Source organism: Cynocephalus volans, chromosome 2, assembly GCF_027409185.1.
Source record: "Cynocephalus volans isolate mCynVol1 chromosome 2, mCynVol1.pri, whole genome shotgun sequence".
NCBI classification, from domain to species: domain Eukaryota; kingdom Metazoa; phylum Chordata; class Mammalia; order Dermoptera; family Cynocephalidae; genus Cynocephalus; species Cynocephalus volans.
In genome coordinates this window covers 222055185-222066637 of record NC_084461.1, presented here as the reverse complement: position 1 = coordinate 222066637, position 11453 = coordinate 222055185, and the positions used below count along the sequence as shown (strand labels likewise).

The 11453-nt window shown below is 59.8% G+C and overlaps 1 protein-coding gene across 1 annotated transcript; it reads left to right on the top strand.

Annotated features, from left to right (window-relative positions):
- Positions 1-1729: 1729 nt before the first annotated feature.
- On the top strand, positions 1730-10109 carry RASGEF1A (RasGEF domain family member 1A). The gene is made up of 12 exons (XM_063087154.1): positions 1730-1924; positions 4197-4319; positions 5287-5424; positions 6180-6401; positions 6845-6919; positions 7164-7256; positions 7612-7714; positions 7789-7868; positions 8268-8459; positions 9239-9362; positions 9750-9822; positions 10085-10109. The coding sequence occupies exons 1-12, from the start codon at positions 1730-1732 to the stop codon at positions 10107-10109; spliced, it is 1443 nt and encodes a 480-aa protein (XP_062943224.1).
- Positions 10110-11453: the final 1344 nt, after the last annotated feature.

The window sequence follows — 11453 nt, the reverse complement described above, 5'->3', positions numbered from 1 at the left end:
CTCTGATGACCCTAAGAGCTTGGAGTGAGGGCCCAACTGACCAAGGTTACCACCCACCAGTCACCTTTTGAACCCAGAACTATGCAATCTTGTGGAAGTTATCCCACAGTACACAGGCCTTGGGTGAGCTGCTGGGGCCTGTCACCTTTTTAGTTCATGTACAAATGGTTACTGAGCACCACTGTGGGCCCGCAGGAGGACACAAAGGCGAATAATACAGCCACTTCTGGCCTCATGGGTCAGCAGTCTAGGATTAACCAAGGAGGCTTCCTGGAAGTGGTGACACTGGGGCTGGACTTAGAAATCCTAGGATTTCTTTACCTGAGTTCCTTCCCCCTGGGCCTCAGTTTCACCATCTAAAAAATGGAGCATTTGCTCAAGTCAGTGGTTCTTGAGCTTGAGAGGCAGCAGAAGCCCCTGGAGGGCTTGTTTTAAAGCACAGACTTCGGGCCAGCCTGGGTTCCTGGTGCAACAGGTCTGGGCCTGAGAGTGTGTGCTCTGATACGTGCGAGGTGCTGCTGTGGGCCTCGCTCTGAGGAGAGTTCTGTGAGTCTGGAGCCGCACCCCATCTGGAATGAGGGTAGCACTGAGCCTGGGGACTGGACCTCTCACCCCGGCCTCCACCCAGCAACTTTCCTTGAGTTCTCGCCCTCCTTGCAAAGGATTTCTCAAGAATTCCAAGGAGGCCTTGTGGCATTTATACAGTGGGCTTGGTGCCTGCTTGTAAAGCCCCTGGAGGGCGGCAGCTAATGTATGCTCTGCACAGTGGGGAAACTGAGGCCACCATGGCTCAGAGGCTTGCCCCCAGTCTGCAAGGCCAGCACCGAGCACGTGGGAGCTGTGCCCACTAGGAAGCTGCTCCGCCCGCTCAGACATTGGCATCTCATGGGCACTTCAGATCCCACGTGTCCAAAACCAAGTTCCAGATCTTTCACCAAACCCCGCCCTCATGCTCTGCCTTATAGAGGTCAATGGCTCGGCCGGAGACCCTCCCTCACAGTGTCCGGAGTCAATCTTACACCCCTCTTCCTCCTCACCTGACCCAACAGTCTCTTTCTGGGTGGTGGCAAAACTCACCAATTGGCTTCCAGAAGCCTGCCTTGCCTGCTCTCTCTGGTCTCCACACTGCAGCCACACCAGGTCGGGTCACTGTGCTCGGAGCCCCGGCTCCCCGCTCCCGCCGCATCCTGGGCCCTGGGCACGCACGGTCAGTGTTAGTTCTCAGACCACTGCCCCTGCTCATCCCCTCCACCCGTGGGGCCTCAGGGCCTTGGCACGTGCTGTCCCTCATGTCTAGAATGTTCCTTTGTTCTTTTTGTATCCCTGGGGTCTGCATAGCTAATGCTATCAGTTGTTCAAATGCCAACTTACTCCAGGCTGCCTTGACCACCTGCCACTTTTCCCTGCACCTCCGTGGTGCATTTTTCTCTATGGATTCTCTTTTCCCATTGATTGTAAACCCCAGGAGGCAGGCTCTGTGTGTCCTGGCCCCAGGAATGAGGTGTGGCGAGCACAGGCAGATGCTGAGGAAACATTTATCAGACACACAGCAGCTGGGGACCACCGGGGAGCCCAACCCCCCATCCTCTGGTGGGGGTGCCCCTTGCTGCTGGTGCTGCTGGCAATCCTCACGCACTCTTGCAGGCACCAGGCTGTGCCCACCTAGGAGGAGGGCCTTGTGGAGCCACGTTTGATGCCTCATGACCGCCTTCTTCTCTCTCAGGGAACTATGCCCCAGACATCCGTCGTCTTCTCCAGTATGCTCGGACCCAGCTGTAGCGGACAGGTGCAGCCCGGCATGGGGGAGCGGGGAGGCGGGGCTGGCGGCTCCGGGGACCTCATCTTCCAAGACGGTCGCCTCATCTCTGGGTCCCTGGAAGCCTTGATGGAGCACCTGGTCCCCACAGTGGACTATTACCCCGATGTGAGTGCCTGGGGCTGGGGGTGGTGCTGGGGGCTGCCTGGGCTCCAGGAGAGGCTGCTTCTGGAAGGGGTAGGGAGGCCCAGACAGAGCTGCAAAGCTGGACAGAGCAGCGGGGGCACAGCTCCACCTCCTGTACCTTCTTCGCCATCTACTCCTACCTAGGCAGACAGCCTGGAGGAACCTGCAGTGACTTCCTGCTGTGGCCCCCAGGCAGGTGGAGATGGCCCTGGTGGCACAGAAAGCAGAGATACACGAGGGCCAAGCAGGGGCCTGAGTTCAGGGCAGGGCCCTGGGGGAAGAAGAGGAATTTAAAAGGCAAGACCAGCACTTAGGGTCCTGGAGCCCGAGGCTGAGCTGGGAGGCCTGTTTTGTGCATAAATCCTGTGATCTAGAACAAGTGCAGGTTGCAGCGCTCTTCCACTACAACCACCCCTCCCTCTCCACCTCAAGATGGCATCGTATGTTCTTGGAACAGAGAAAGGATTCCCTTGTCATGAGTGCTTCCCTTCCACTTCTGCTGGATGCTGTCGCTTACAATGGTGGCATCGCGGGCCTGCCTGCTCCCTTCTGTGAGCTGAGCATCCCTCCTCTGGGAGGGCCGGTCCTGGCCACACCGCGCCTGGCCTCTCCCTCTGGAGGGCAGAGTGGTGCTTGTGGGCCCTGGATAGTCAGACCCAACTGCAGGGGAGGGTGGGCGGGAGGAGCAGCACCCTCCAGCTTCCACCTGTGGCAACAGCTCAGCTTCCCCACCCGTCAGCCTCCTGTGCCCTCCCGGAGCCTGGGGAGGGATGGGCCTTTGCATTGTCCACCACCCCATCTGTCCCTCTGACCTTCCATTAGCCCCATCAAGGCCTGGCTGGAACTGATGCCACCGGTACAGACTTGGCCGCTGAGTGCCCAGGGGGCAGAGCCAGAAGGAGGGACCAGAGGTCATGAAGAAGCCTGGGGCAGGACTGCGGGCCTCCATGCCCGGTGGGGCAGTGTCCTTGTGTGGCAACAGGAGGCCCACCCCTCTTATAGACCAACACTAGAGGAGCTGCCTTAGCCAGCTGTCACCCAGGGTCATCCCCAGAACCCTGTGTCCTGGGATCCCCACCTGCTTCCTGGCAGAGGAGAGGGATGGCAGGGGCGGGAAGTAGGGCAGGGGAGTCCAGCTGGGCATCGGCTCTTCATCAGGCTCCTTGGTCTCTTACCCCCGTTCCCTCCCTTCCTCCAGGCTGCCACGCATGCAGTCTCCTCCCTTGGGTGCTCCTGCCTGTCTTACCTGCTGACTAGGACCCTTGAGCACTCATGCTGTGCAGCATGGGACAGGTCGTGGGACATTGGTGGGGGGCTACAGGAACCCCTGGTACTCCACACAGAGGGCTACATGGGGATAGCGAGGGCCCCGGTCCCCAGTCCCACTCCAGGAGGCCTGCACTCCCAGCAAACGCTGCCTGGCCTGCTTCAGGCTGGAGCAAGCAAAACCTGGGCCGCCCAGCCTGCAGCAGTCGTGTGGGGTCAGAGCGAAGTCGGAGTAGGGTAGAGTCCCTCTTGAGAGCGCTGAGCGGCCTCCTACACCTTCAAGTCCACCCTATCTACAGGTAGGGACCAGTGTGAACACCCTGTAGGCACCGACCCACAGCAGACAAAAGGCTGAGAACCCCTGGCCATAGGCCATCCTCTCTGCTGCATTTTAGTCCAGACTGTGAGGATCCCGGTAATGAGGGCACCAGAACTTAGGATGGAAGGGCGCTGGTGTGGCAGTTGGGGCCAAGGCCCACAGCTGGTCAGAGAAGCTGCCTGGGGTCTACAACAGTTCTTGACTCCCAGATCCACCAGCTCTCACCCACCTACTCTGCCTACCCCACCAGGCCACGCCCACACAGGCTAGGCCACACCCTACAGACCCGCTCTGCCCTGTAGGCCACGCCCCTGCCAGCTAGACCCGCCCTCTGACCCCGAGCAAGGCTCACCTGGCCCACCCAGGCCTGGAGAGCCCCACCAACCTCCAAGGCTGGGTTTAGCCCCTGTTGTGGGGTGGGACAGAGGTTCTAGAGAATCCCAGAAGAACAGAACTGCTGGGAGCAGTCAGATGGCTGCTGGAAAGTGGGGTTTGAGCTGTGCCTCCAGGGTGGGCAGTGCTGGGGTTAGTGGTGAGAGAAGGAAGGGCTCACGAGGTGAGCAGGGAAGGTGTGGCCTCCAGATGGGGAGCAGCAGCTGCGAGTCCCCTGGGGGGCCACCACCAGGCCTGACCGGCTCTTTGTCCTCTCTCCCTGTGTCCTTTCTACAGAGGACATACATCTTCACGTTTCTCCTGAGCTCCCGGGTCTTCATGCCCCCCCATGATCTGCTGGCCCGTGTGGGGCAAATCTGCTTGGAGCAGAGGCAGCAGCTGGAGGCCGGGCCTGAAAAGGTAAGACGTGCTGAAGGGATGCGATCTGTGCCCCTGGCTATCCTCCCGCCCAGACTTGGAAAGAAGCCTGTTCAGAGTCAGCTGGCAGGACAGGGTGTGGCTGAGCAGGGCCCTGATGGTGCTCTGGACTCGGGCACACCTGGGATGTGCTCCTTGGGTCCAGAGGGGTGTGGACAGAGCAGAGCTCTCCTCCCAGGCTGCTGGAAGGAACTGCTGTTGGTGGGCATTTGCATCTCCTCCCAGGGAAGGGTCCCCATAGACACACACCCCTGCCAGCCCTCCTGGTCAGTTCAGGGAAACCCAAAATGGGGCCCCGTGCTGGACAGCAGCCGGGAGGAGCGGCTGCTGGGAGCCAGGGCCAGCGGGGAGAGGCTCCATGAGGCTCCGCGAGGAGGCACTGACAGCCATCACTTGGTGACCCGGCTGGGGGCAAGGGCGTGGCCGGGCCAGCTGTCTTGAGAGAGTGGCAGCCAAGCGGGATGGGCACCCCCGTCCCCTCAGCTCGGTGCTGGGGTGTGGCCGCACTGCTTGGGCTGTGCGCAGGTGAACCCCGTGCCCGGCAGACAGGAAGCTGCACATCACCTCCGCCTCTGGGTCACACACACGACCCCTTCCCAAGCACTTGCCCACCTGGTTTTGACCCAGAAGGGGCAGGTGAGAGTCTCGTTTACCATTATAAGTTTGCTTGGTTTTTATTGTGTTTTCTGTGGGTGACTTCTGATGATAGCAAATGAAACTAGTTTCCTCTGTCCTAGTAGTGATGGGGTAGGTTTTGTAAAAACAAATTTAAATGAAAGAAAGCCGACTTGAACAGGAAACACGCAGGAGCTGTGTAGCGCCGTGCAGCTGCAGGTGCACACAGCCCGGTAAGCGCACGGATGGCCGGGGCCTGGGGCCGGGGACCTTGTCTGCCATCTTGTGGCCCACCATGGCCTGTGGGGCCTCACTCTGTCCCCCGCTGCCACAGGCCAAGCTGAAGTGCTTCTCAGCCAAGATTGTGCAGCTGCTGAAGGAGTGGACAGAAGCCTTCCCCTACGACTTCCAGGACCAGGAGGCCATGGCGGAGCTGAAGGCCATCACTCACCGTGTCACCCAGTGTGATGAGGTGAAGTCTCCTTCCGTGGCCAGCCTCCCTGCATGTGTGGGGCATGTGTCCTCAGGAGGGTGGAGTCTTCCCTTTCCCTGTCACTCACCCAGGACGCTTGCTGGGCAGCTCCATTCGACTCCCTCCACCCCCCAGTGACAGCTCAACTGGCCAGACATGGCCAGACTGTGTGTGGGGACCAGGCCTTTGGCACCCATGTCCCTGGAGTGGGGGGCTTTTTGAGAGGTTGTAAGAGTCTGACGGCCTTTCCTGGCTCCCAGCTCACTCTTGGCCTTTGGTGGAGACAGGAAACCTGAGGAGCAGACAGGGAGCCTGGGCCAGCTGCGTCCCCACAGTGGAAGAGCTCCATGTGCTCAGCAGCTCCCATTTGCCTGGACAGCTCAGGCAGCCCAGGGACCCCAGCTGCCCCCATCTAGGGAGCAGAGGCTGCTGGCCTAGAAGAGGTCCTTCCTGATGCCCTGGTCTGTTCTGTGCGTCCCTCCTGCTTCAGGAAGGCAGTGAGAAGCAGAAGCCGAGACCTGGCCCTGCTCTCAGCCCCCTTCCCCAGCAGGACAGCCCATGCTCCCCAGCAGCCTTCAGAGGAGCTCACAGTGTACCCTGTCCTGTCATCAAAGGTGCAGAGGCTCGTGGCAGGTTTGGGTGGGAAATGTAGGCTTATCAGGCATGTTCCTGGAGATGAGATAGGTCTCTCCATAGTGGTGGTGGCCTTGCCATGAGCCCACGCCAGCATCCTCATGGCCCCCTGACCCCCTCAGGAGAACGGCACGGTGAAGAAGGCCATTGCCCAAATGACTCAGAGCCTGCTACTGTCCCTGGCTGCCCGGAGCCAGCTCCAGGAGCTGCGGGAGAAGCTCCGGCTGCCAGCTGTGGACAAAGGGCCCATCCTCAAGGCCAAGCCACCGGCTGCCCAGAAGGACATCCTGGGCGTGTGCTGTGACCCCTTGGTGCTGGCCCAGCAGCTGACTCACATTGAGCTGGTCAGTGCCGCCATGTGCCCTGCCCAGGTGGGGTGGGGGTGCATTCCGCGTGGCTCGTCTAGGGCTGCCGGAGCCCAGGGTCCCTCTCAACACAGGTCTGCAGGGCTCCCGCCAGTCAGACTGGGTTGTCAGGGGAAGTGGGCTTGCCAGCCCTGACTGCTGTGCCTCGGGCCAGTGTGTGTCCGTTTGGGCACCTCTGCACTTGGTGCCTGGGACTGCAGGAGCACAGCAGCCCTGTGTGAATGGGAGGGGCTGGGTTGAATCATCCTGAGGTGGGACTGCAGTTGCCCCCAGATCGAGGACTAGCCCGGGAGGTGGCAGAGGGCTTGTGCCCTGGACACGCCCCCACTGACCCCGAGGCTTCTGCCACACTCCCGTGCAGCTTGGTCTCTTGCCCCCCAGGGGAAGCTTGTCATCCTCCCTTGCCCTCTCCCCACCCCCAGGAGAGGGTCGGCAGCATTCACCCCGAGGACCTGATGCAGGTCATCAGCCACATGGACTCCCTGGACAACCACAGGGTGAGTGGGCTGCAGCCACGGCTGAGCCTGAGGCCTGCACCCCCTGTAGGGGAGCGTGGGCTTCACCACATGCTCAAGCACCTCCAGGGTGTCGGGCCCTGAGACCCAATGGACGTGGCACTGGCCCTCCTGGCACCTGCTTCAAGGGGTGGGCAATGACCACACAGGATGAGCATGCTGGCAGGGCTGGACATCTCCTGCCGAGGTCCTCCAGGCTCCCTGTGACCCACTGTGTGCCCCCCAGTGCCGAGGGGACCTGACCAAGACCTATAGCCTGGAGGCCTACGACAACTGGTTCAACTGCCTGAGCATGCTAGTGGCCACTGAGGTGTGCCGGGTAAGTGCACCCCATGTCAGTCCCAGGCGGGGTGGCTGCCCTGTCTCTACCCTAGGAGGCTCCGATTCCTGCCCTACCTCATGGGAGATGATGGAACTTGAAAGTAAATGCATGAAGTCTCCATTGCCAGAGCTTTGGTGGTGCCCCCCAACCCCCATCCAACTGTGGAGTGCGCCCTCTGCCCGTGCCTCCAGGGCAGACAGCTCCTCCCTTCCATGGCTGAGGAAACTGAGCGTGGGTAGGGTGCATGTCTGGGCTTCCCAGGCACAGCCGCAGCATGGAAGCTCAGTCCTGTGGTCCTCCCTGCCTGGCGGTCCCCTGGAAGTGCCATACTGAGGCCTCCCGCCACCTTCAGGTGGGAAAGAAGAAGCAGCGCACCCGCGTGCTGGAGTTCTTCATCGATGTGGCCCGGGAGTGTTTCAACATCGGGAACTTCAACTCTATGATGGCCATCATCTGTGAGTGTCGGGGTCCAGGCCGGGGTGCTGCCACCTGGCCCGCCCCGCCCTGACCCCGTCGCTGTTCCCCGCAGCCGGCATGAACCTCAGCCCTGTGGCACGGCTGAAGAAAACATGGTCCAAAGTCAAGACAGCCAAGTTCGACGTCTTGGAGGTAGAGCCCCAGCCCGTGCCAGGCCTCATGCCCCCTCGGGTGGGGCTCCCCGCCATGCCCACCTCCCCACTCCAAGTGCACTGCCTGGGCGCAGGTGCCCCGGCTCTCCTGGATAAGTCGATCTGCTGCCTTACCCCGACGCAGTGGATCATAGAGTCTGCCATGCAGAACAGTTGTGCTCTGCTGTGGGTCTGGGTGGTGTCTGTACAGGCAGATGAGCCAAGGCAGGTTGCGGAGGAAGCAGGGTGGACGGGTGCACAGGGCAGGGCTGTGACGCGTCTTCATGGCTTTCCCAGCACGCTGGGCCTCCCGGCCACTCTCCACTCTGTGAAGGGGCGTCCTGAGCAGATGTGAGGGGCGCAGGGCTCGGCCGCTCACAGGTTCTCCCTGTGCCCACAGCACCACATGGATCCATCCAGCAACTTCTGCAACTACCGCACCGCCCTGCAGGGGGCCACACAGAGGTCCCAGATGGCCAACAGCAGTCGCGAGAAGATTGTCATTCCTGTGTTCAACCTTTTTGTTAAGGACATCTACTTCCTGCACAAAATCCACACCAACCACCTGCCTAATGGGCACATAAACTTCAAGGTGAGCTCAGCCCTCTTGGGGTCCCAACATGGTGCAGGGGTGGCAGAAACAGTATGTGCTGCAGCAGCTCCCAGGTAGTGGCTTTGTGGCAGGGTCTGCAGATTTCCCGAGCCCTGCCTGGGGTTTGGAAGGTGGGTTAGGGGTGCTGTTTGACCGGGAGGTGCAAGGCACAACCCCGCCATTCTGGGGGGATGACATGGTTAACAGTGTGGGCGCCACAGAGACCCTGGTGCCAGCCTGAACCCACCAGGGAGACAGGAGAAGGGTCACCCCCAGGGGCTTGGGGTCAGGAGGGCTTTGGCAAAAAGAGACTTGGGCAGAGAGGAGGTGGCAGAGAATTCCAGGTGGAGGTGAAGAAGCTGCCAGTTGGGGCTAAGGGCACCGGGTCGAGGTCAGGAGGGCAGGACAGAGGTGACAGGGGGTGGTGGATAGGTACAGTGGAGGGGGCTGGGGATTCCTACTCAGGCCCCAGAGAGGGGGATCATGACATGTTCTGGATAGTGCTGCTGTCCTGGGCATGGCCAGGATGCCTGCCTCAGGCTGGGTCCCCGCACGGGGGAGGCACAGACCTTGCTGCCAGCCTACAGAGTGGCCTCTGCAGCATCAGAATCAGGCCTGCTGGTTCTAATCCTGCATGAAGTGCCACCACAGGCACTGGGTCAGCTGAGTAGACAGCACAATGAGCAGCAGACTGAGACTAGAACTTATGTCCCCTGCCTTTGACCAAGAGTTTTAAGCTTACGGGGACAGATGAACATGGTGGTCTTCTGCCCCTTCAGAAATTTTGGGAGATCTCCAGACAGATCCATGAGTTCATGACATGGACACAGGTAGAGTGTCCTTTTGAGAAGGACAAGAAGATCCAGAGTTACCTGCTCACGGCACCCATCTACAACGAGGAAGGTGAGCCTCCTCCCCGGGCAGCACGTGCACCTCCCCTGTGCACACACACACCCTCTGGGGTCGCCTCGGGACGCGGCCTGATCATGACCCCATGCCACGCAGGGCCCGGCTCAGCTGGTGGGCGAGTGTGCATGTGGGTGGGTTGGGGGCAAATGACAGATGAAGGAGGACAGACGGTCAGGATCCAGAGGCCACGCAAGAGAGCCAGGACGGGGTCAGACAGGCGCTGCAGAACGAGGAAACTTTCCAGAGTCCCCGACAGCAGACCTGTGTATGGCTTGCCAGAGGTCACTGTCCTCCTAGTTCTGGGCCATCCAGGGATGACTGGGCACAGTGGGCAGACACTGCGTGGGGATTCAGGGTCTGAGGGGCTCTTCTGTCCCTCAGCTCTCTTCATCGCCTCCTTCGAAAGTGAGGGTCCCGAGAACCACATGGAAAAGGACAGCTGGAAGACGCTCAGGTAGAGGACTCCAGGGACACCCGAGTCTGCAAGGAAGGGAGAGGCCTGGGGGTGGGCATGAGGGACCTGCTCTTCTGGAAGGGGCCCGGGGCACCTCTGCACAGGCTGGGCAGGGGTGCAGTGGGCAGACACAGTATGTGCGGGGCTGCCAGGAGGGGCTCCGATCAGTGGGAGGCTGAGGACCGGCTGGACCAGGACGTGGCCTGCCCTCTCTGTTGCCCTGAAGAGTCTGAGCCATGCCTTGTCCCCTGCCCACCTACAGGACCACCCTCCTTCACAGAGCCTGACGGCGTGGACTTAGCCTGCGGACGCTGGATAAAGCACACGCGTGAATCGAGTTTTAGTCGTGACTGACGTGGGTTGAGATGAGGAAGCCTCACTGGCTGGGGTCCATTTTGTATATAACTTTTATGGAAAAAAAAAAAAGGTCATTATTTCATGCATCAACCTTTGGCACTTAAAGTTTTTTGTTTATTTTAAATGACAGGGCAGGGCCCTGCTTTGGGGAGGGGTCGGGGAGAGAGTGTCATGGGAGATGGCATCCATGATGGCATCTTACTCTAATGAAATGTAGATTTTTATTTTCTACTTTTGATTATTAACATCCTACGGAAAAAAAGTATTTAAAAACCCAACCAAAACCAACGCGAGCCCTGCCTGCTCGGATGCCTTTCCAGCCAGTGTCTCTGACGTCGGGGTTAGTGCCTTAGAGGGTACTGGGGGCCGGTGTCCTGCTCTGTCATCGCGGCCGCGGGGCGCCGACCCTTACCAGGCTGCGAGGTTCCAGCAGGAGGGGCTGGGGTGGCCGGGAGGTCTCGTCCACACACTTCTGGAAGTGAGCCTTTGAGTACGGGCTTTCCAAAGTTTACATGTTCATTTTCCTTTATCAGGGATTTACGGTGTCGAGGAGGGGCAGGGGACACCTGGCAGCATATTTTCTGCGAGAATATGTCTGGTAGATTGTTCTTCAATTACAGTTTAGAAAAGACAACATCTAAAATAACGTGATGGGGGGAGTTGTGGGAATGTCAGTTTTCCAGGCTGTAACTGGAAGTCACATGGGGCTGTGACAAAGAGTTGACTGGAGGATGTGGCGCTGGAAGCTGTTCGTGAAGCCCTGTAGGAAGGAAGAGAAACAGCTCCTGAATGGACGTGTCTGTGTACTGTCCCCTCCTCCTCTGGGCAGGAGGTGCCCCTAATTGGAATCTGAGACAGAACGTTAGCCGGGCCAATACAGGTGGTGCCCATTCGGATAAAACTGCCTGACACTGGAGGGAGTTTCTGTCTCCCTTTTCCGCGTCTGACTTCCTGGCACGACCCTCAGGCCTTCCTGTGGGTGGTGCTCTCCCTCCGCACCGGAGTCACCTGCCTGCTGGCTGTCCCCTTTGCGGGGCGCCTTGCCCTCGTCCCTTTCCACACGCCTGGCTTCGGCAGGAGCCGGGAAGCCGGGGTGAGCATGGGTCGGATCACAGTTTCCAAAGTTCCTAGGGAGAGCCTGGAGATGCCAAGGCCAGGCGTCGGGAAGGTGGCAGCCCTGGGGGAAGCAAGAACAGTGGCACTGTATTGTCACAGTGTGTTTGCACTTTTCGGATGTTCTAGCTAGTACGGAGTGTATATTGATATTCTTATTG